The 22,841-nt window shown below is 42.1% G+C and overlaps 1 protein-coding gene across 1 annotated transcript; it reads right to left on the bottom strand.

Moving 5' to 3' along the window:
• Positions 1-9,772: 9,772 nt before the first annotated feature.
• Positions 9,773-22,382, bottom strand: PNLDC1 (PARN like ribonuclease domain containing exonuclease 1). The gene is made up of 19 exons (XM_062573708.1): positions 22,307-22,382; positions 21,417-21,474; positions 21,205-21,278; positions 20,232-20,265; positions 19,953-20,076; positions 19,073-19,161; positions 18,681-18,781; positions 17,332-17,411; positions 16,291-16,428; positions 15,291-15,360; positions 14,921-15,006; positions 14,687-14,742; positions 13,394-13,461; positions 12,489-12,542; positions 12,231-12,273; positions 11,559-11,658; positions 10,879-11,054; positions 10,638-10,736; positions 9,773-9,929 (listed from the first exon to the last, which is right to left on the bottom strand). Exons 1-19 carry the CDS (start codon positions 22,380-22,382, stop codon positions 9,857-9,859), a joined length of 1,599 nt encoding a protein of 532 aa, XP_062429692.1. The 3' UTR covers positions 9,773-9,856.
• Between the last annotated feature and the right edge of the window lie 459 nt (positions 22,383-22,841).

Here is a 22,841-nt window from a genome sequence, read left to right on the forward strand (position 1 = left end):
TCTGGGTACCTCTGCAAAGATTCCTGCCCTGCCTGCGTAAAGAGAGCTTGTGGCATGATTGAATAAGACCCACAGAAACTGATCTCATCGGTTTCAGAACATTTCCTAGCATGGTCTGTGGATCATGACCATATCCTCAAATGTGTGTGCACTTGCCAGATGTAATACACTTGGTGCTTTGTCCTTCCTGGAGCCTCCACCACCCTCCAGAGCAAAGTCAGGCAGACACAGCAACGGCCAGAGAGGAACCACTGTCAGAGGATTTTTCATTACCCAACCATTCTACCTCCAGTATCTCAGCTGTCATCTTCAACGGAGACCTAGGCAGTGCTTTCATAAGATAAGGCTGAGAACTAAAAGTTCATAACTCTCCTGGACAGTAAATATCAAGGATTCAGGATTAGTGTGATGGCAGAAATTCTATCCCTAGTTAATTCTTCCACTCTGCTCCAGATAGTAATTTTTGCTTGAATTACAGCATTATCACCTCTATCACAAATGCCAACTGCTGTGTCTCTAAAATCATCTAAATTTATCTCAGAGCAATTGTTCCCAAAATGCTAGCTTGTAGATTTTGCTGCTATTACAGACTGCATTTTGTGTGCGTGTTGAAAGGTGTTCTTTAAAAGAAATTTTAAAAATTCCTAATTTACATACACCAGCTTACTACAACATACTGACTCATTCTTTCTTGTATTCAAATTCTCCAGTTCCAAGGGTTTCATAAAGAAAATATTCATTAAACTGTTTTATTCCATCTTTTGTCCACCTTCAGGAATGAAGACAGGCAAGACAAAATTCAAAGTGATCTTATTAGCATACAAACAAAACATGCAAAAAAGCTCTGGTACGTAGAAACATCTAATGCAATAAATCTAGTTTTATTTATCGAGGTGAAAGGGAAGAAGAGTAGTAATAAATAGTTGTTTTTTTTTTTTGGGGGGGGGGGGTTGGGATCCTTAAACTTATACCCAGGGATACATCAAAGTTTTATCTCAAGCTGTTATCCTCCCCCTCAGAGCTTGTTCCATGTCTTTAAATTAACTAATTCTTCCATAAAGTAGTTCTCACTGAGCAGCCTATTATTATGCCAGATGCAACAACAGTTTAGGACACTAAGTACTGCATCAGGCTCTTGACAAGTGAATAAGGTAAAGAAACCCCCCAGGCTCAGAACTCCCACACGGGAGTATTACACTGCGTTGAAAACTCAATTATAGTCAAGTGTGAAAAGGAAGAGCATAATTCACAATCATAGGCTTTCATGGGTAGCCCTTATTACAAACAGTTGCCAAATCAAGAATACTTTTTTTACAGTTAGTTTCACAAATTAGATTTAAAATATTGCTGAAGAGTTAGTAAAAGGAACACAAAGCGTCAGAAATGCCTGCATCTGTCACTTCTCTTTGGAAACCTTCATTCAGCGACAGTGAAATCTCTTGTGTCCCTGCAAAAACAAACAGTGTACTTTTCCTTTTTAAAGCATTTTTCTACAGCCTTGTCCCATCACTGTTACACAAACGCTGCGGTTGCGTGCCTAACAGATGGGGCACTGTACTGCGTTGTGCCGCAGGACACAGGGCTTCTCTGTGCCGCCTCGGCTTCCCAGCCGCTGTGCGGTCTTGAGCTCAGCATCTCGACTCCCTCCTCCTGCACCCACTGCCTGTGCCCACGGGAAGCACGCAGGGCCAGCCGGCCTTTTCGGCCAAGACACGCGTCCTCCCGCGAGCACAGCTGGACATGCTGCGGCCCCTCGCTGCTGCCGCTGCGCCCCTTGCTGCAGGTTGCCAGCTCCCCACATCGGCCACTCCAGCCCTCTCGCCTGTTTCTGCTCAAGCGGGCTGGGTGGGCTGCGTGCTGGTGTGGCTCTGCTACCCGAGGCAGTGCAGAGGGTGAACGTGCAAGTATCCCGAGAGAAGCATCAACGTTAGGCAAGGAGGAGGTGACATGCAGATGAGGGTGCCAAAATCTTCCGCCTTGGGCTGGATCCCGGGTTCCCCCTGCAGCTCAGCAGTAGCAAACCCTCTCCATGTCATCTCCAGTTCCCTCACACCTGTTCCTGCACCATCCTCTCCAAATCCTCCTCTTGTCCTAGCCTCTCTCCCTGGTTGAGCAGAGGCACAGATAGCCTCTTTCTTACATTTACTGCCCCTGGCATGAGCAGCAGGAAAGGGAAGGACGAGAAAGGCAAGTTCATCCTCCTTGGGAACAGCCTGCAGCAAGGGAACGGAGCAGTGCCTCACACAGCACAGCCCTGCCCCCTGCTCTGTCCCTCAGCACAGTGACCCTGCAAGGACCAGCAGCTACAAATGGGAGCAATTTGTTCCTCCGGGTGCCTCTTGCAGCTGTAACTGGAAGCACTAGAAGCACATAGATAAAAGAGACTAAGCTCAGCAGGGAGTGAGTCTGGAATGAGAGATGCCAGCCAGGCTTTACAAGTATTTGGGAGTATGAAGATGGTGACAGGTGCCTATGGGATTAGGAAAGAGCTCCAATTCCATTTCTGTGCCCTGTCACAGTGCTCTTCTAGTGTGCTAAGTTATGGTTTACGTAGGACATTCAGCAGCACGAGCTGCAAAGTAAGAGCATCTCTCCTCCACAGGGTTGCTTCTAGCTGCACATAGCCCCTAGACACCCCTCACTGCGTAGCCAGCCCCTGCCCATCCCCTGGGGGCTGCTCGGCTGACAGATGCTGCAAGATGGCCTGGGAGGCCCAGGAGCCCGGCATGTCTCCTGTGGCATCAGTTCCCATGACCCAGCGGCCGTATGGAACAATTACATCAAGCTGCTCCAGCCCTGCATCCCAGGGGAGGGTGCAGGTTTCAAGCATTGCAGGCAGCTGCGTGATCTTGTGGGTCTGTAAAACCTCTTATTTATGTAGCAGCAGCAAAGTTTGTTGTATGCATTTCATGCACAGTATACATGAAAAAAATCACTTTCAGTGAACAAGTGATGGACTGCCTCTTCTGGTTCTGCTGCCTGCAGTCATCAGTGAGCAGCTTGTTGAACAGTCAGAAACCAGAGGCAGTGTGCCCGTTGTTAATCCAAAAGCTGGAGACAGTGCAGAAATTTCTAGTGGGATCTTTCAAAGCAAGTTTGGAACATGCAATATTTGTGCCTAATCACTAGTGCCAAGTTTTGTGGAACAAATAAAATAGTTCTTATGCCTTCAAAATACAATATGAGGATTGCTGAATCTTCTTTCACTGTTTTTACTACGTTGAGTTAAAGTAATTTTAAAGTGCAATTATACAGCACTTAACACTGAGTTTGGAGTTTCATCATTAAGATACATATTATATTTTCATAGGCACAAGAAAAATCTTTGAGGCGTTAACTTCTGAGGCAAGGTTATGTCCTGCACTCTGGGACAGCTCCTACAAACACTGATGAATTTCCAGGGGTGTCAGTAGGTGGGAATGGGTCCGGTCTGAGTGGTTTTAAATACCTATTTAAAACATTAAACCAAGTTATTTTTTTTCTTTTTAACTAGATATGTCTCTCTTACATAGTAACCATTACATCTTGCAGAGTTCAGTCACACAGACATGCTAAAAACAAGCCTAATTTGCAGCATGGGAGTTGGCTTCTTTATAAACCGAGTTGTTGTTGCCACTTTTTTAAAAAACCTGGCTAAAAATGGTCTTGAATAGGTCTATGGGGTAGTTTACTCACTCTGGAAATAGGAAAGCCAGTGTCAATCACCTCTTCTGCCTCCGAGGAGCACACACCCATGTCCGCAGAGAGTCCTTGGCCGTCCTACATGGGGAGGAGGGGGAGACGCAGGGGATTTCTCCACCTCTGCTTTGAAACAGTGCCACTGGGAAAACATCAGTTTGTCCATCCCTCACCATTCATTTAGCCAGGAGGAAGTCTGACTCCTTGCCTATTTATTAGGACGCTGATGGGAAAGACACATTTGAACCCCTCACAGAGGGGATCAGGGGTCTCTTGTTCCCTGAAGAGTTGCCCAAGCTGCAGGGCAGATGCCTGAAGGACAGCACAAGCCCCGCTGCACGCAGTGCCCCTGCTTAAAGGAGAGCAGCCCCTGCCTGCATTCAGAAGTTGAACCTTGGAGCTGGGACTGCCCCAGAGCTCTCTCCCTGGAGATGAACCCAAAGGTACCACACAGCACTTCAAGTACTGGTTTTATTAAAACAGAAACGAGAATGAGGTAACATCTGCAGCAAGACAAAACAACGATGAGCTGGGTGAGACATTCAGTATAAACGCCCTTTCTTCCTCCATGTATCTTTGTGGTATGATGCTTCTCCTCCACTTTTCATGGCCTCCTGGCTTGTGACAAACTCAATCCCTCAGTGACCTTAGGAAAAACACATAACAAAACAAACAAAATCTTTCTGTCACCACTGCCTGCATATCTTCTTTCTAGTCTTTGTCCTTGCTGAGGTCCCCCTTTCTGCCTACCTCAGTCATCTTCTGCCCCATGGGCTCCATATGGCTTAGGGAGCAGCAGGTAGGGCTCTGAGGCAGTCTTCTCCCCTCCCTGCTGCTCAGCCACAGCAGTCATTTGAAGAGCACTCACATACTCCCAGAGCTCACTTAGGAAGCTTGGAAAAGTCCCAGAGGTGGCTTTATGAGCAGTTATTTCAGCTGCTGGAGCCTGCTTCCCACCATGGAATGCATTATTTCTACAGCACAGCTCTAATTCATAGCTTTTAGATTCCCTAGAAACAATAATTATTTGGCAAAAGATTCAGACATTGATGCTTTCCCAATGTCTGTATTCTCTTTAAAGCACCTGCCTTCAGAGAGGATGAGGCTGACAGGACACTTCCTTTCTGAAGATCCCTATGTGCAAGTCCTTTCACAGGCACAGGTCAGGTATAAACACACCTTTTCCTTAAGGAGAAGGGGTATTGTAAGAACTACAGCCTCAGCATTTCATGCACTGCCCTCTTGATTAGTCCTCTGGGGGTTTTCCCCAGTGGAGACTAGAGCAGCTGGTGGGCAGGGGTTGTTTGAAAGATCCCCAGGAAATCAAGAAACCTAAAACCATAAACTGCAAGTCAGAGATTTGGCACTGCATGCAGAGAACAATATAAAAATACATTAACTGAGAAGTTGTAGAGAAGGGTATTCCCTTGTCATCTAACAAGCTCTAAGGCATACAGAAATTTCCTTAATACAATGTTCTGATTCAGCTATGATGCTGTGATACAGGCAGAACAATCCTTGCTTGTTAGGTTATGTGCTATCAAGAAGGTGAGCAACACTGGCACTTAGCTTGCTGTTATTACAGCTTATTCTTCCAGCAAGATACTTGTAAACTCACCACTCCAGTATGCATAAAGATTGTCAGCTATGCTGTATTTTGAGTAAATGCATAATGAAGAAGCAGCATTAATTCACACCATTAGAAATACATCGGATTATATAAAATTTTCTTCTGTATAAAAAGAATAACTTGATTTTTAACATAGAAGTGAATTCTGTGCTTCTCCACATTAGTGTAAATCTGGAGTATCTCCACTGAAGCCATGAACAGCAAGAATGTTTTTTTAAAGGAATATTTAGAGAGAGTTTTGCCTTTACCATTTACAGACTTTTTTGCATAATTGATCTTTTTTCTAAATTAATGATAAAAATAAAATTTCTCAAAGATGATCTGGCCCGATGGAATTTCTTTTAATCTGAGATGATGCTTAGCTCCTCCATTGCAAGATTTGTATGCTGGGTGTTCTGCAGAAGGAGGTGGCCTTAGAGGCTTCTCACTGGTGAAGAGACATCTTAACGCACACTTATTTGATCTCTAACACATTAAAAAAGCGTTACAACTCAAAATGTTCTTTGGAAATAGGAATATTATGATCTTTGACACTCCATCTTCAGGATTATGCTTTTAATAAGGACTTTCACAACTTAAATTCTAACACCTTGTTTCATTGAGTGTTGCAATTATCCTTCCTAGCCTTGCAAGATAAAACGCAATTTTCTAACTGTCTCAGAGCTGACAAGCTGGTGTGCTGTAACTGCTTCTAAGAACTTTGCTATGGCTTTATTACTGTCTTAAGGCAACAGGTTTGATTTTCACATGCCAGCCCTCAGAGCCCCACAGCAGCTTTGACATTCACCTCTTCAGAGCCAGAGTTACAAGGGAGGTGTGCACCACCTTGAATTCACTTCAAAAGAATCCTTGTAGAAGACATTTAAGGACACACAGAACCAGAACCACCTGTGATACTTCCAGCTTCAATTAATAACAATTCCCTAATCTGGGGCAAAAGCAGCAGCTGAAGTCAGAATGGCCACACAAGCACATTGGGGGAGATCCTGTCTTCATCTACAGCTGTTCAGGAAACCTTTTCTTCTCTTGTGAATCTGTTCCCACAGCTGAAAGTTTGCTGATTTGTTAGATTAGCCCCCAGCTAACTGATTTTATGGGAATTGACTACTAGTATATCCAACTGATGTCTTTAAAAGGCTCTGAGCAGTGAGTGACCCTAGATTGTTATGAACAGGCAGCTTTTTTTTCCCCCTTAAAAGATGTCCCCTAGGATGGAGATCACAATATATTCAGCCTACTCTTATTTATTCTTTGTGTATTTATTCTGGATGTAAACTTAACTGATTTATAGTAGGCATATCTAGTAGATCAAAAGCTATTTTTATTTACAATCTAAATTCTCCTAGCTCTAATGCAGGAAAGCCAAATCTCTTGGCTTGACTACACTGTTTCACTACATGAGGTATGTTTGTCCCTTAAAGGGAGAAAGGGCTGACTGACCCCAAAAGGAGTGAAATGGTATCTGCTTTATTCCACAGTGAAGCATGTTTCTTTAAAGGGTCAATCAGGAGAGAGAATACTGCTTCAGGGAATGAATACATCATTTGTCCATATGCCACCTGGAAAAGAAAATGGGGGAAAGGAAGCAAAATTTAGAGATAGGGCAATCTATTTTTTTTCCTTAAATCAAAGGCAACACTCCCTTAAAAAACTGCTGTGCTTCTCAAATGTAACAGCATCTATATCGTTATGACCCCTAGATCCCAAAGGTTAGATGCAAGCGTGGTTGCCTCTCCCCACATTTAAGCAGTTAGCTGAATTAGGGCCTCAGAGAACAGGCATATAATGTTTCCAACTCATATCTCCAGAAGAATATTTTTGAAGAAAAATTTTAAAAACAATTTCTCATTAGAGCACCTAAAACAGTCACTGTCGCTCAAAGCAGATTCTTTCTCAAGGAGCAGTAACAATCTGCTCCAAACACTGCAATTGGCAGTGGCCCTTCAGATTTCCCTGTTCTCATCTATCATTCTCTTTGCTACATGGTGCCAGCAATAACTCACATTTAAGTTCTTATTTATCTTAAGTGAAGGGAGCAAGGAAATGTGGGAGTCTTCCTTGTAATTCCTTTGACAGGGAAAAAAAACAATGTAGTGTCAGCAGTAACAAACCTGCTGAGTCACTATGCACAGACCTCACTTGTTGGGGTGCAGACTTCTTCATTGCCTACAAAGGGGACACAACAAAGAGTAACTGATTCACTCCTCACAGGCCATTCAGTCTTTTGTTTCATCACTAGAACACCAGTGGCAACAAATACCATGCTTTAGCATTGGAAAACCATCAGATAAAAACAGTGAGTTTCTCACCATCTTTTTCACTGTAGGACCTCATTAAGAGAAAGAATAACTATTCTTAATTCACAGGTAAGGAATCTGGAGCAAATACCTCTGAACAAGTAGTTTCATCAACTTGTAGTGTAATTCAGGCTCTACTTTTCTTAATTTTAGCGTTGCCTGATTAACGCAACGAGGCCGAACTCATTTTAAATGGTAGATTAAACTCACCATCAAAAGTCTTATACAGAAATGGAGTGACTGAGAAGTGTTCCTGCAGGCAGAACAATAATTATATTCTGCTACTCTAAAAGAAATTAATTTCTGATCTGTGTGCTAACTTATAAAATAGTTACTTGTCACTGATCCTGGTGTCAATAAGGGCCAGCCAAATAATGTTGCCATAAATTTTATTAAAGTTCGCTCTGCCATTTACAGGAAAGCCACCTAATAGCAATACTTATTTTTGTTTTAAAGAGATGGGACACATCCTATGAAGCTAAATATCTCTCCACCGTACCTTTCTTAATTTGAATTATCTGGTATTCTCTCATGAAAGCAGATCTGTCACTCCTTTGCCTTCACATTCAACTGCCCCTTCAGCCTATTTCCTTGCATGCTCTACTCTTTGCTGCACTGTACACCTACCTTTTCTCACTTCATAGCAATAGGTTTCAACTTCAGTCTGAACACCCTGACACCCCCACCTCTTCCGCCAGCCTTTGTTGCTTGGAAATCCACTGCACTGATTAGTCAAGCACTGTTCAGCGCTCAGTGCTTAGAGCACTCTTCTGTCTCTTGTGCTTCACACCAGTCTTATCTTCCTTGCAGAGAGGAGCAGTACACTTGCTGCAGGAAATACACAGTGCTAAGCTGAATGTATTTTGTTTCCTAGATAACAAAGTATCAGGCAATGCTCAGCTTTACAAATATCCTATGCTGGCTGGAATTTATTCCATGTGGGAATGGATTTAGGGATTAGTTATCAAGCCTAACAGCATCTTCAAGGCAGCTCCATGTAACTGCCAGTGAAAACTTTCCACAAATCTGCACAAACACTCAGAGCCCGTGTTCTCCACACAAAGGCATTTGTAGTGATGATAAAAGACAGAAAAACACAATAGAAATAATGAACAGGAAAATATTTACACTGGTATTTTAAGAAACACTGCCACAAAGAATTTTATTACTTAAGGAGTTACAAAGAGGAAAAAAAAAAGGCCAGAAGTCAGTTACTTGTCTAGCTAAGAGCTAGCTTATGAAATGAGTTGTAAACCACAAACTGTGCAAAACTTGAGAACCACATCTGAAGATACATTGCCCTTTTCTCCTTAAGAGCAGCAAAGCAGCTAACAGTTAACAGCAGAGAACATGTGACCTTCATGCCCACTGCAATTCCCATTTCAGAGTCAGTTATACGCAGATTCCACGTATTATATGACTACAAGTCCCATTCAGGTAGGTGTTGACTGATGAAATCTAGAGACCACTATTTGGAAATCACAGATTGGCAGGTTCTTCTGAGACAAGGAAATTTATAGAAGAAGTTTCAGAAGACAGGAGTCCCTGGACTGACAAATTTATATCAGAGAAACTAATCAACAAAGCATGTCGCATGGTATTTTTGGATAGAAGAGTGCTCACATGCTGTGCACTAGAAGCAAACAGAAATACACAAGTCAAGTGAGTTGGCACACAGTCTACAAATCGAAAGCAAATACATGCCATTTCTCTCTGTTTATCATCAGCTCCACTACCACTGAAAAGTACAACACTTGCAGCACTGTGAAGTATTTAGTATTCCTCAGAATCTTTCATGAGCCTCAAGAGTGGTTTCTCAATCAACTCTACCCATTTTAATTTGGTCAACAGTGACATTTCCTCTGCTTTACAACTGAAGCTAAAAATAGCCTCTTCCACTTCGTAACTTCCATAACTTTAAGAAAAAAATGTGTTTTACAAAGCAGCACAAGCATTGGAAACCATCTGGCATTAAGAATTGCTGTAAAGACCTAAGAGAAGATCAAAATAACTGAGTCATCCAAAATACCATCTCCTCCTCTTCAGAGGAGGACTATGCTTCTAGCAGATTAACAGACTAACACTTAACTGGAACCCACAGCATCCTCCTAAAAAAACAGTTTGCAAGAAAACAATTAGAACAGTATTTGTACCTTGTTACTGCTCATACTTTATTGTGCAAAGAGAGGAAAAAAAACATAGACAGAAAATAAGCTCAGTGTTCCTCAGTCCTCATCCATAAAACAATCCTTTACACTGAATAGCAAGGAGCTCCTCCGAGGACGAAGGCCAAGAGAGACCACAGTGCAACAATACTGGAGACTCTAAAGGGCAGAAATGATAAAACACATTAAGGCTACTTAAATTTAGGGATTAATTTTGTACTTATTAAGAACTAGGATTCTTTTCCAAATTGTGTCATATGAGAAATTCATCTTTCTCAGCATCACCATCACTGCCTCATAAGACTTTGAATATGCACTTTGAACCTACAATTCTCTCCTGCTACCAAGCTTTCACCTTGGCTTTTTAAAAAACTCATGCACCCCCCACTTGGAGACTTGCCTCCTTCTCCTCAAGGTTATTAAAGCTAGCACTACAGTTCATTAAGATAACCCTCCTTCTACAATGATAGCACATAGTTTTGTGTTATTCATGAGGAAACATTTCCCATTGGTAATCAAGATTAAAGCCCCATTGACCCAGAGGTGAGAACTCAGGAGTACCTGAGCCCTCCTGGTTATAGAACAGGTATTTCAAGTCCTAGTATCCTCTACAGGAGTCAGAAAGTTACAAGCAAAGGGAAGAAATCTGAACAGTTGTCTGCTAGGAACTTTACTGAAGTCACTGCATCATACAGATCTCAAAAATGGAAGTGAATGGATAATAATTGGTACCTTACCCTGCTCCCTAATCCCTTGTTCCCCAGAAGGACACTGCAGAAGAGCAGCAGGCTGCTTCTGTGCCTGGGGGTCTGGCACTCTGCAGAAAATGCTTTCCCCTTACCATCAACTGTAACTGCTGTAACTTACTGCAACAGGCAGTTCACGTGTGGAGAGTGCCTCCAGTGGCGATAGAGAGAAATCTGCAGATTAGGGTGATCTTTATAATCTTGCAGAGCAAGCCTGGCACTGTAACAAGAGCAGATGTCATTAGCCATGACTTGCAGGCTGCTTTCAGCCTCCCACAAATCAGGGGAGGAATCTCTGTCTGAGAGTTGCCAAAGCAAAGAGAAGATGAGATGGAAACTTGAAGTGAAGATCTGTCACTTACTGCTTAAATTTACTGGACAGCAAAATGAACTGGTTCTCTGAGATACGTTTAACATCAAACCGACAAAGAGCTTTTAACTCTTGGTAAATATGCCTTTCATTCATCCCTCGCCAACCTTGGACGTGGACAACCAGGAGAGGGGGACGTCGGCAAGGAGCATCTACCCCAGAAAAATTCTAGAAAATACAGAATATTGAGATATATCTGAGTTTGGAAATAGAGAAGCACTGCTAATACAATCAAAAAACATGCAAAACATGACATGCATACATAAGCCAGGCTGTAAAAGACAGCTATGGGGCAAGGCTATTTTTCTTTTGTTTCAGGATTTTTCTAAATATGAGTCACAAAAGCAAAACTGTCATGATTACCATGGTGAAACAACCAGAACAACATCAAGCTGTTTTACAGAACAACATCAAGCTGTCTTAAAGAACAGAGAGAATTAGGGCAGCATAAGATAGCTGATGCCATCTTTCAACATGACAATATTAATATAGTTCATAAGGCAAAATTCAATTAATTTGTTTTTTCAAAAAGTCATTTGTGCCGTTTGTATGGTGAAAACTTCTGCCAAGGTAGGCCTAGGCACTAGTGGATTTTTTCTCCTCTAACAAAGCCATCATCTAGGGTAATGACCCCCACACCCCAAACTGGTACAGAGCTGCACTTATACGCACAATGCTTGAAACGCCACCTCGGATGAAATGCACCTTGTTCAGATACTTGACTAATGTACTGAGGTACTCAGAAAAAGATGGATCGGCCTCTGCTGTGACACTAAGCAAGAAAACAAAATGGAACAATGTTTTCTCCAGAGCTGCACTGTCATATGTTACCTCTACAGCACAGAGCTCGTGACTTCAGCAGCCCTCCTAGTTATAGGACACGTATTTCAAGTCCTGGTATCCTCTACAGGAGTCAGAAAGTTACAAGCAAAGGGAAGAAATCTGAACAGTTGTCTGCTAGGAACTTTACTGAAGTCACTGCATCATACAGATCTCAAAAATGGAAATGAATGGAAAAATGATTTGAACCTTACCCAAGTGAGCTGAACTTCAGAGAGCTTGTTTAAGGATAAATAGAATTCACAATGCCATTTCCCAACCTCTGAACCATCTCATGGCCCTTGATTTCATTTTCAAAATGTCAGCTTTGACATAAAGCTGCTATGTTCAGATTTATAAAAATTACAATCTAATTAGAACTGTGACATTTTCAGTAACACTTTCTCCTAAAGTAAAGCCAGACTGCAAAACAAAAAGTTATCCAAAGCAAACTGACAGCTGATTTTCATAAGATCCATCCATGTAATGCAGTTTTTGAAAAATAAACATTTAAAGAACACTCACTCTGTTGATGTGTAAAGTAGCAAGTGAGCTACTTTCAGAAGAACTAGAAGGAAAAACAATGAAGTGACATTAGAACAAATCATAAAGACAACTAAACAAATGAAAACAAAAAGCAAAAACTCAAAGAGCAGATAAGTTGCTAAGAACAGACTGTATATGAACAAGTCTTACTTACCATCAAATGAATAAGTTACAGAGTAGAAAAGGAATGGCTGAGTATCAATACAAATTTTTCAGAAATGTTTAGAAGCATTTTACCTGAGCCACAGAGAAATGCATCATAGCCTGCCTCATGAGGAGACTTCTTCTCAGCTGTAAGCATCCAAGAAAAAAATCACAAAGGAGTAAACACCTCTCACACACTGTGCAGACTGCTCAGTCACAGAATCCTGACAACTTTAAGATCTACTGTTTTGTCTTTTTTCCCCTCCCTCAGCTCTGTTCCCTTCTTCCTTTTTAAATCTTTATACCCCATAGGAGATCTGTGTGTCCACCACAGATTTTAAAAGCAGCAAAATTTTTAAAGCAGCAAAAAGGCAGCAATTACACCAGTGGTTGAAAAGCTTAGTAAGATGTAGATAAAAAATGAAGTTATCTTTTAAGAAAATCTAGAATAGAGTTGTATGTTACTGATGGTATGGGAACCATTTCAAAGCGTACACAGGAGGCTCTGTACTGCATGATACCATGCAGCTTGGAGAAGACAAGAAATCTCTGTCTGGGCAGCAAGTATCATAAAAAGCACTGAACACATCCTCCTGTACAAACATCACTAACTCCACATGAGGCACAGAGCTCCTGCTGCTTTCTGGGACCTTTCTGGGACTGCCACTTCCTAGATTGCTTTGCACCTTCCAAGGGCTGTTGAGAGCACCAAATTGGGCTAAATTCAACTGCGCACAAATGTCATTTGTGCTAGCAGCATAATGCAGACATCTGCGTTCTGCCTTGCAGTACAGTACGCTTGGTGGCTGTCGGGATATGCATAGCACGCAACATTGTTGAAGGGCAGGATCTGGGCCTGGGCAAAGATGTGTATCAGAAGCTCTGTGCAAATTCACCACAAGCCTGACACTCAGTCATGCTTTGCATATGGATATCCACAGAGTAAAATAAAACCCTTTTAGGTACCTCTCTTTGAAGGTGTGCCTAAAGGAACGTACCATATCTTGAGCAGTCACTTGCAAGAACAATCACTGGGCACGATGAATCTGTGTGATTTAGATCACTGCTGAAAACAAACAGAAGTGTGAAATTTTTCTTTTCTTAGTATGTCAGAGAGAAGACAAGTTAAGCACCACTCTTTCCTGCTGTCTGGTAAACTGTGATTTCATTTTAGAAAAAGCTACTTAAAACTTTTAAAAAGAAATTTTGCTTATATCCTACAAAAAAAAAAAAAGTACAACATTTAGCTGAATATTAGCTAATAGTTTCCTTCCTGAAAACTAACCTACTACCTCAGTTTCTTTCCCCAGTCAAATCTATTAAGCAGCAAATCTGTTCTAACTTCCTACAAAAATGTAAATTATCCTAAAAATCAATACAGTGGACAACTCTAGGAAAAGGGGTTGACTAGATGGCTCTATACGAACGCTATTTGAGTGGAAGGCTCTGGAGAATGGAGTAATAAATGGATACCATGGAATGACTGGGGGGGGGAGAACAGAACAAGACCTCCAAGAATCTTCAGTCTGAAATTGCTAAATCAACCACCACCACCAAAAAAACACAGAATCCTAGCACTGTTCTTGTAAGTACAGATTTTACATCCACAGAACAAGTCCAAAAAAAAAAAAAAAAAAAAAAAAAAAAAAAAAAAAGAAAAAGGAAAAAGTCTCCTACTACATCATGTCTAAGCTCCTGAGACAACATATTTACTGATGCGCTCCATTTGACTTGTATTTAGTTACTACATTGGGCTCCACACTAAGAGCAGTTCTTTCCAATGAGCTGCCATATGAAGTTAGGATGTATTTTCACTGAGACCCTGAGGGAGAATACCTACTCATTTTATAACAGGCCATAAGCAACATACTCCGAATTAGAGCTATCTGCAAGCCAAACTTGAGACCAATTAAATAAGGATGGAAATCCATTAATGAAGCTGTCAGGCCCTGCTTGGTACTGTGGAATCCAGATCTCTTGACAATGACATTTGAAAAAAAAAAATCAACCAACCTGACACATTTCTGTTACAGAATATAGACAAGAATATATTTTATTGACTCTAGGCCCCTAATGATATGATAAAAGAAACAGTCTTTAGAAAAGATAATTTACTTCATAATTAATTTATAAAATTAGCAAGTTTGTACTGTTAAATTTAGAAAGACAAGGAGAAAAAAAAAAGAACATTTGGAAGGAGGGAAGGTAGGAATATATGAAATGGCTGACTTGGAAATATCTTTCCCAAGAAATTAAAGGGATTATTCAACCTTTTATAGCTCTCCACTTACCTGCACAAAACCTCATACACCTCTAAAAGATTAGATACTCGAGGAAATGGGTATTTCTGTAAAAGAAGAATGTGTTAGAAAATCAACTAAGACAGCCCTTGTGGAAAGTGAGCTCATTTTCTGTTATTGCTAATTCATTAAATGAGATCTGAAATCAGGACGTCTAATGGCAACACTGAGAACCGGTTACAGCTATGTAACCAACTCCAAACAAAAAAGACCTTCGCATCTCACCTTCCAGATAGATTTTGTTACAGTCTTGGTGTCTATGAGGACAGGAAACAGGCTGTGAATGTTCCTTTTAAACTCTTCATAGCTTTCTAACAGAGAAATAAGAAAGCAAAACACATGTAGAGACAGACATCATGAAACTGAGGAAAAGCCAAAGGTATTTCATATGAATAAGAAGGGGAGGGGCAGTCAAAGGAATAAGGCACTGCTCCAGAAGTAGGATCAGAAGAGGTAGCTGATTAGCACTGCTGCTTGCCAAACCCTGCAGGTGGCTGGGGTGCTGAACGACCACTGTCCTGACTCTTCCATCCCTACTGCAAAGGTAGCAATCTGGCAAACCACTGCTGGGGACAGCAGCTAGGTACAGCATTACCTGGAAGGGGCTTGTAGAACTTGTCATGAAGATGCAAAAGGTCCATGAGCATGTTGTGTCCCACCAGGGGCTACAGGAAGAATATAAACAGAACAGTCCATTGGAGCACACCTTTGCAGAACAACTCAGAGAATGAACTTCAAACCAGCTCAGCAGCTGCAATCCTTTCATTCCCTGGGCAGCATCCACACACACTCACTCAACAGTCATTCACATGGCAAGAGTCACAACAAGGCTACTGCTTTCAGGAAGTCAAACTTATGATCTATACAAAGAAGGTATTTTTTTTCAGTAGCATTCTGTTTTGAGTGGACCTAAGGAGCCATGGGTGTGGTTTGTCTTTCAGTTGAACCCAGGCATATTTTTCCAGTGATCAGATTTAGAGGCTCACTCACAAGGGCAGAGCCTTTGACTGCCCAGCAACCATAAAGACCTCCAGAACTTGGATTTGTTCAATTATCTACATATAGAATGTAAGATTTGCCACACATAATCAGACTACTGGGTGGTCCAATAAGCCTGTCTGACGATTACTGCAAAGTATAATCTGCTCAGCTCTCTAAGATGATGGTAAAGTAACACAAGAATTTTCAACATTGCAAATGCCTACGTTTTCTAAAAAACATTTTTAAGAACACGTTCTGGCTCCCTCTCCCTTGGTCTTGCTTGATCTGCAGGAGTAATGGGAGTGGCAACACAGGGAAATTTACTGTTGAATGAATAATTCTGAACATGCTTTGGGAGTGGGACCCAATCAGCAAGATCTTATGTTTAACAGCCTTTTTTTCTGACCATGATTGCAATCTAAGAATTCAGCTTGGTTGTTCCTGTAAACTGACAAGGAGGTGGTGAAGCTAGTGCATAGCCATTTACACACACGTGGAGTCACATCACTCCATACAGAGCACTTACCTTTTATAAACCCTCTACTTCCAGCATAACAACAAAACAAAGTAAAAGTAAAAGAAAGGGACATGTGAATAGAAATGAGGCATTTTACCTTCTTGGCTTTAACAAGTGCCTGGAAGAGGTTGGTGAAGCCTCGGGCAGACATAAGAATGAGCTCTTTCTGGCAGGAGTCATGAGAAGAATTCTCCAGAAGCCGACGATGATGTGGACTCACTTTTTTTACTATCACCTGAAAAGGACAGTTACTGAGTGTCTCAACCTTCCATACTAGTAGCATGTATCTTGCTTCTTGGGGTTCAGTGATGCTGAGGACAAGTTCAGTTTCTAGCCTGTCAAGGATGGAAAAACAGTGCATCCTCCAGCACCTCAGGATTACCTCACTTTTCTTCCCTGAACAGAGATCAGTATTCCAAAATCTGCTCTAAGAGTATAAGAGTGTTTCTTCTTTAGAGGATGGTTGCTGCCATAGAACAGAACACAAATGGGCATATTCCTGTTTAACTCAATGCTATTATGATAGCAGATTTATGGCACTGAAATAAGACAACAAAGAGGAATCACACAAATTGAATCCCCAAAGACTGTGCCTCAAGTGAGGTAAATCCTTCCACTCTGTTGCCATTGCTTATCAGGCCAAAACAGTACTGATGCAAAAAGTACTTCTAAGCAACAGACTCTGATCTTATTCATGTCATGTTTTGAGAAGTCCACAGCCATAGGTTTAATTCAGGAAAAAAAAATGCATCACACTTAAAACCTGAAGATGAAAGGTGAAAACTACTATGAAAACTACAGTCCTCTGTAGGTAGGTTCTGAAGGAAAGATCCAACAAAGTCTAGAGACTTAGAAAGTCCTTCCAGAAAAATAAATGTTTCCACTTCAAGATGTTTTGTGGCTACAAGAGAAACAGAAACCAAAGTTACTCAACTTTGAGATCCCTAAAGAAAAAAAAAGGGGGGGGGGGAGGGTGATCCAGAATCAACACTTCCTGGAACATTCCTTTATCTTCTTTTCTCCTCCTCCTGGACTCTTATCCTTAAAAGTACAAGCAATTTATTTTGGACTGCAGGAATGTCAGCCATATCTATCTCAACAGAAAGCCTATTCCCAAAGGTCCTAGTTTTCAGCTCACCTCATTACCTCCAAGAGGCTGTGTCCAAACATTTTGGAGAGCTCGCCTCAAAACCAGTTGAACTTCAAACATCTGAATGCCTGAGACAAAAAAGGAGGAACAGAAACTTCAGAAATGCAGAGAAACCTGTTCAGAAAATCATTTTTCTAGATACAAAGACTAAACAGATTATTCTGTTCCAGTGCACAGAAAATATTTCTGAATGTATGATCTTGGTAAATTCTTATACATACGGTAATAAGGAAAAAATGTCACAGTAAGAACTTCAGGCAAGTAAGCTTTGGTAAGGACATAGAAGAAAGAGACAAACAGAAAGAGAAGAGAGGGAAGACGACTATCATGAGTGCTCTGAAAAAACTCTGGTTGTGTCTGTGAAATATCTCAGAGTCATCCAGAAGCCAAGCACAGGTGACAGGTACTAATGCATTTCCCCCCACTGCTGATACAAAACTATTTTCAGTCCTCTTCTGAGCAGACTGCAATATGCAAAAAGACAGCTTAATCAGTCTCACTGCTTACTTAAATAGATACTCTTTCTGTCGCATGTGCCCACTGTTACCAGACCATCTTGAAACATCAGTCTCACTGATAGATAGATTGAAATAAACTGAATATACTTCTCCATCTCCTTCCATTTCACCCACTATAGAAAAGCCTAAATAGAGACAAGGTTAGGAAGAACTTTAACCTCTAGGTCAGGGTATGAAATAGTTCAAGATTTGGTTTCTATGAGCAAACCTACTAAGTATTCTTGTTATAACTCCCTGTACTGCAACACCCTTGAAACAACAACAACAAAAAAATATCTCAGTTCTGCTTTCTTGCTCCCAAGAACTAACACAGCTTGTTTATTCCCACAGGCATTATTTCTTCCTGTGGCCCCATGGGGCTCCTTGCTGCTGCATATAAGGGAGAACAAACTCTGAATGGCAAGCCACTTTCAACTTCTATAAGGGAAAGGAAACAAACAAGAAATAGATCATCCAAGATTCAGAAGTCCTCTAGATCCAGAGAAACTACAGATTCTCCAGTTGCTGCTCTGAAGCAGCACAACATGGAAGCAGGTTAGCACAAAGCAAACTCCCCTCCTCCAGGCACCCAATCATCCACTTTCTTTACAGGAAGATCAATCACCTCAACAAAGCAGAAGAACAAACCCCAGAGATGAATGCCTGACTGGAACAGAGGCATAGACAGCTGTAAAGACAAGATGGGAACAGGTGTTTTCACACTAAATAGACCAGTTTACCAGAACAAGCAAAGGACAGTAGCCACCCTTAGACATTAAGGAAAAGTGATGAAGGCACTCAGAGCCCACAGGTGCCTAAAGGAGGCATCTTGCTTCATACCACTCAGATCCTGCAGAATCATAGTCTCCTCTTCCTCTGCTGCTGCTATCCAGCGCGTCACTTCATCAATAGCCTTCTTCATCCTGTCCCTGTCCAGGGCACTGAAGCACAATCAGGGTAAAGAGAGAAGGGGATAAAAAGCTCTTTCCAGAGGGAGCCTCATGCTTTGCTGTCAATATGGAAATGCAAAAGAATCATTTCCCAAACATTCACCCAGTTCTTCACATTGTATCCTGTGACCTCAGCCCTTCTCTGGAGGGACCACTGCATGTTGGAACAGCTGGCACCAAGGCAAACATATCAACAAATTTTAGTATTTCTACAAAACAGGACCTGAATGAAGGTGAGCTGCCAGAGTCAACATAGGAAGCAACTCTCTGGGGAACACTCACCTGCAGGCTTTCCAGCTACCTGCCAAGAGATGCTGGATAAGGTTCTTCTCCTGTAATTCATTCATGTATGGGATTCCATCTTTCAGGAACTGAAGCGGAAAGAGTCTCAAGTTGGTTATTCTCCCCTGGACTTTCTTGCATCAAATTACAGAAAAGTTGGTTAGGCATGTCTAAAATTGGCATGCATTTGGAGATGCTGATATTCCTCATTCTCAAAATACAGGCTTTGAACACCTCTAGTGGGGAGTAGAGGGGGTACTTCTGAAGAATGTAAGTAATCCGAGATGTATTTTTACATAATGGAAGACGTACTTGTATTTGGAGGAAGGAAGATGATTTTTGTCAACTCTATTCAGACTTATTTTTGCTCTGCTTTTACCATTCCTTTAATGGGATACTTCAAAAATATCAAAATATTGTGATATTTCCTGTCCAAATTACTAAGCAGTGCTGTTATGGGATGGCATAGCCTGACTTTTATGGGAAATGATACAGTACATAAATATACATAAAATGCAGATAAACTGAGACTTCCCCAACTTAGTGGCTAGTAAAACTAACATGGTTGGGTAGCAAGGCAGCCCAGGTGCCCCAGGAAGGTCCGTTAAACAACTGCTCTTCTCAGCCCACTAGAGCTTGGCTTTCTTCTTTAGGGACAGGGTAATCTGCTTAGGCTGACAAAGACACGGTCATTGCCTCTGCAGCGGCCCTGAAGCCAATGCTTGCTCTCCCAATACATGATGAACCACATAGTCACCACATACATACTTTAGCAAGATATTTAAACCAGAAACATAGCATTTGAGGATGTTAATTCTAACTTCTCCTGTAGTTACACAGACTTCCTCTGTTCCGGATTTCTGCTGTAGGGACTACATACCTTATTATAGTCAAAGCCATAATGAGACAGGAATTGAATGCTAGATGCAGAGAGGGTGAATTCAGCATCTGTAACTCCAAACGTTGAAGGAAAGAGAAAAAAGTTGTATGAATGCACCACATACCTACAAGAGAAGGGAAAAATCTCTCTAGAAGACAATCACAGGAAATGGCATAACCTTCCCCCCGCCCCAAGAACCTCTCCATAAAATCTCAACTGCAGTATCTTCATTATTACAGAAAACTGAAAACGTATGTGGAAAGGATGCATATTACTTACTTGTTTGAGTTTTCATTTGAGAATATCGCCAGTCCTAAAACAAGAGAGAAACTTGAGCTGAAATGACAATGTTGAGCTGGATGCCTACTGATACTGTGGAAAAAATAGATAAGAGATGTGGGAATGCCCTAATGGAGTGCATGTTTTCCATTCATTAATGCCACACTGCAATTTTAACAGCAACTGCCAGGTCACTCCCCAGCTCCATGACAGCTGGGCAGTAACAACTTCTTAGGGCTAAGTGGGAAGAGAAGTCAAATTTGATTAAGGAACAAATGAAACTGAGCAACGAGTGATAACAGGTAAGCTAGTGACAAAAGTCTCCAACCATGCATACATAGGTCAGGTGGGTCTAGCTATAATACATAAGCATTTGCAAATAATTAGGTATAACAGAGGACAGAAACATGGGTTTTGCTACTTAGGTCCCTGCTAATAATAAACCCTAAAAAGCACATTAAGGCCTTCCATGGCCTAAGGTCTTGTTTTGGAGCTAGTTCTTGACCTTTAGCTAGTTCTTTATGAAAATGGTCAACAGCCTTCTACCCCACCAAAGGCCCATTCTTGTTGATTTTTTTTAAAGTCTTAAGAATATCAGCCCTTCATCTCCAATAGTCATCTTACTTACATGCTGTATGAGTGACATAGCCTTGAACACAAGCTGCTATGACCTCCTTCTAGCTTGCTATCCTTGGTTTTAAACACTGTTTGTAACTGTAACCTTTAAATATGAACAATTTTAAAACAGACAAAAGTATATGGCCCACCTGACTTTAGACTACTTACAATATTAAATGGTAGTATTAAGCATCAGTTAAAAAAAAAAAAAGACAAAATTTACCATAGCAAACAAATGGCTCTAACAGAGAATTTGAAGCAGAACTACCCCCAGAGCTCACCAGCTGGCAAAATGCTGGTTACAGCTCAGATCTAGGGAGATTGTTTTCTCTTCTCCATCAGGAATAGCACTTACCAAACTGACTAACTGTAAAGCGCTGTACACTCTGCCTGGCCTTCAGATACCACTCAGCTGGGGAATCAAACAGACTGTTTAAAACAAACAAACAAAAAAATGGAAGTGTGGGGTCATGGAAAGAAAACATAAAAACCTTTGCAATACACTGATTTGTTTTTGCCAAGCTAGAACAGCAATTCTTCCTTATGTTTCAAGTGCAACACCTTTACCTTGGCCTGTTATTTTGTGGGAAAGCTGAATGTAAGCCTGTAAATTCCATATCAAGCCCTGTTGAGACAAAACACAAAAAAATCTGAAATATGATACATTCATTTCACTGGCCTCTAGACACGGGTCTCTGAAGCATTTATCCTTGCTGTAGCCTCTTTGTCAAACCCAACAGCAAGCTCAACAGTGATCAGCTAGTGTAAAAGTAAATTCTCCCATCTCTTCCCTAATCCATTCAGCAAGATGGACAGAAAAAAACCCCATCTTTTTGAGGGGAAGCCTGTTGCACAATTTAGAAATTAATTTATTTGCTAACGCCTTAAAGTAGGCTTATACACAAGCAAGCCCACCCTTCTTATAACTTCTGAGCAAACTGACTGGATTTCTCCACTCATACACGAGGGGGCACAAATTCCTAACATGGGATATGCGATGTAAAATAAATAGATAGATAAATAAATAAATCATACTTTGCATTCACATTTGCATTAGGTGCCTTTGTCACCTTCCATCACCAGAGAGCTACTCCACCAGGAAAGGCAGAGGCAGCACCGTCAGAGCAGCTGCACCAAAGGGGAAAAAGGCTATGGCTTTAAATCTGAAAAGCAGCCTTACACCCTTATACGGGATTTACTTGTTTCCCCATTAGCTAAGCGTAAATATATTCCTTAGTATTAGCTCCACTCCCGCATTATCGCCGGAAAGCGGATTTAGTCCTTCCTTTACACATCGCAGTCAGAGACACCGCGCGCCCTCCCCGTCCGAGGCGCACCGCCCGCGGCGGGCCGGGGGCCCCGGCAGGCCGCACGCAGCCCGCAGCCGGCGCCAGGGGAAGCCTCCGGCCCGGCCCGGCCCGGCCCGGCCCGGCCCGGCCCGGCCCGGCCCGGCTCACCGAGGAAGGCGGCGCGGCGGAGGCGGCCCCGCAGGCGCGGCAGGCGCCGCTCGAACCCCGCTGCCCCCACCTCCATGGCCGCCCGCAGCTCGCGCCGCCGCCCACCATTGGCTGCGAGGGAGCCAATCAGGCCGCAACTCCGGCCCTGCGCCACGCCCCCCTCGAGGCGGTGTCTCTGCTCCCCCCGCACCCGCGGGGCGTGAGGCGTTTCGCGCCTAGCGGCCGCGGTCTAACGGCTGCGGCGCTGCTATTGCGCGTGTTCGTGCTTCCCGACGGTTAAAAAATAAACAAAATAAAACCAGCCCAAGCCACTGCTGGAAAGCACAACCCACAGGAATCACGAATTCGCCTTTCTCACCGTAAGGGAGCAACACCTGCACGCAGCCAGGTAAAGAGGCCAAAAATCAGACTAGGAGATTAAAGCTTAAAATGAAAGAAGCTCAAGGCTTCAAATCCCACTTCTTATTCACAGCTTTCGTTCGCACAGAAAACTAAGTCCATTTTTTGTTGAGTATCACTATTTCAAGATGATAAA

This window comes from Rhea pennata, chromosome 3 (assembly GCF_028389875.1).
Source record: "Rhea pennata isolate bPtePen1 chromosome 3, bPtePen1.pri, whole genome shotgun sequence".
Classification (NCBI taxonomy): domain Eukaryota; kingdom Metazoa; phylum Chordata; class Aves; order Rheiformes; family Rheidae; genus Rhea; species Rhea pennata.

Coding starts and splice junctions, on each gene's coding strand:
- PNLDC1 (XM_062573708.1), bottom strand. CDS start 22,382: ATGGAGGTGGGGGCAGCGGGGTTCGAGCGGCGCCTGCCGCGCCTGCGG. Junction 13,462..14,686: donor GTGTATGAGGTTTTGTGCAG/GTAAGTGGAGAG, acceptor GTTTGTTTTCAG/CAGTGATCTAAATCACACAG. Junction 10,737..10,878: donor CTGTCCAGTAAATTTAAGCA/GTAAGTGACAGA, acceptor CTCTTGTTACAG/TGCCAGGCTTGCTCTGCAAG.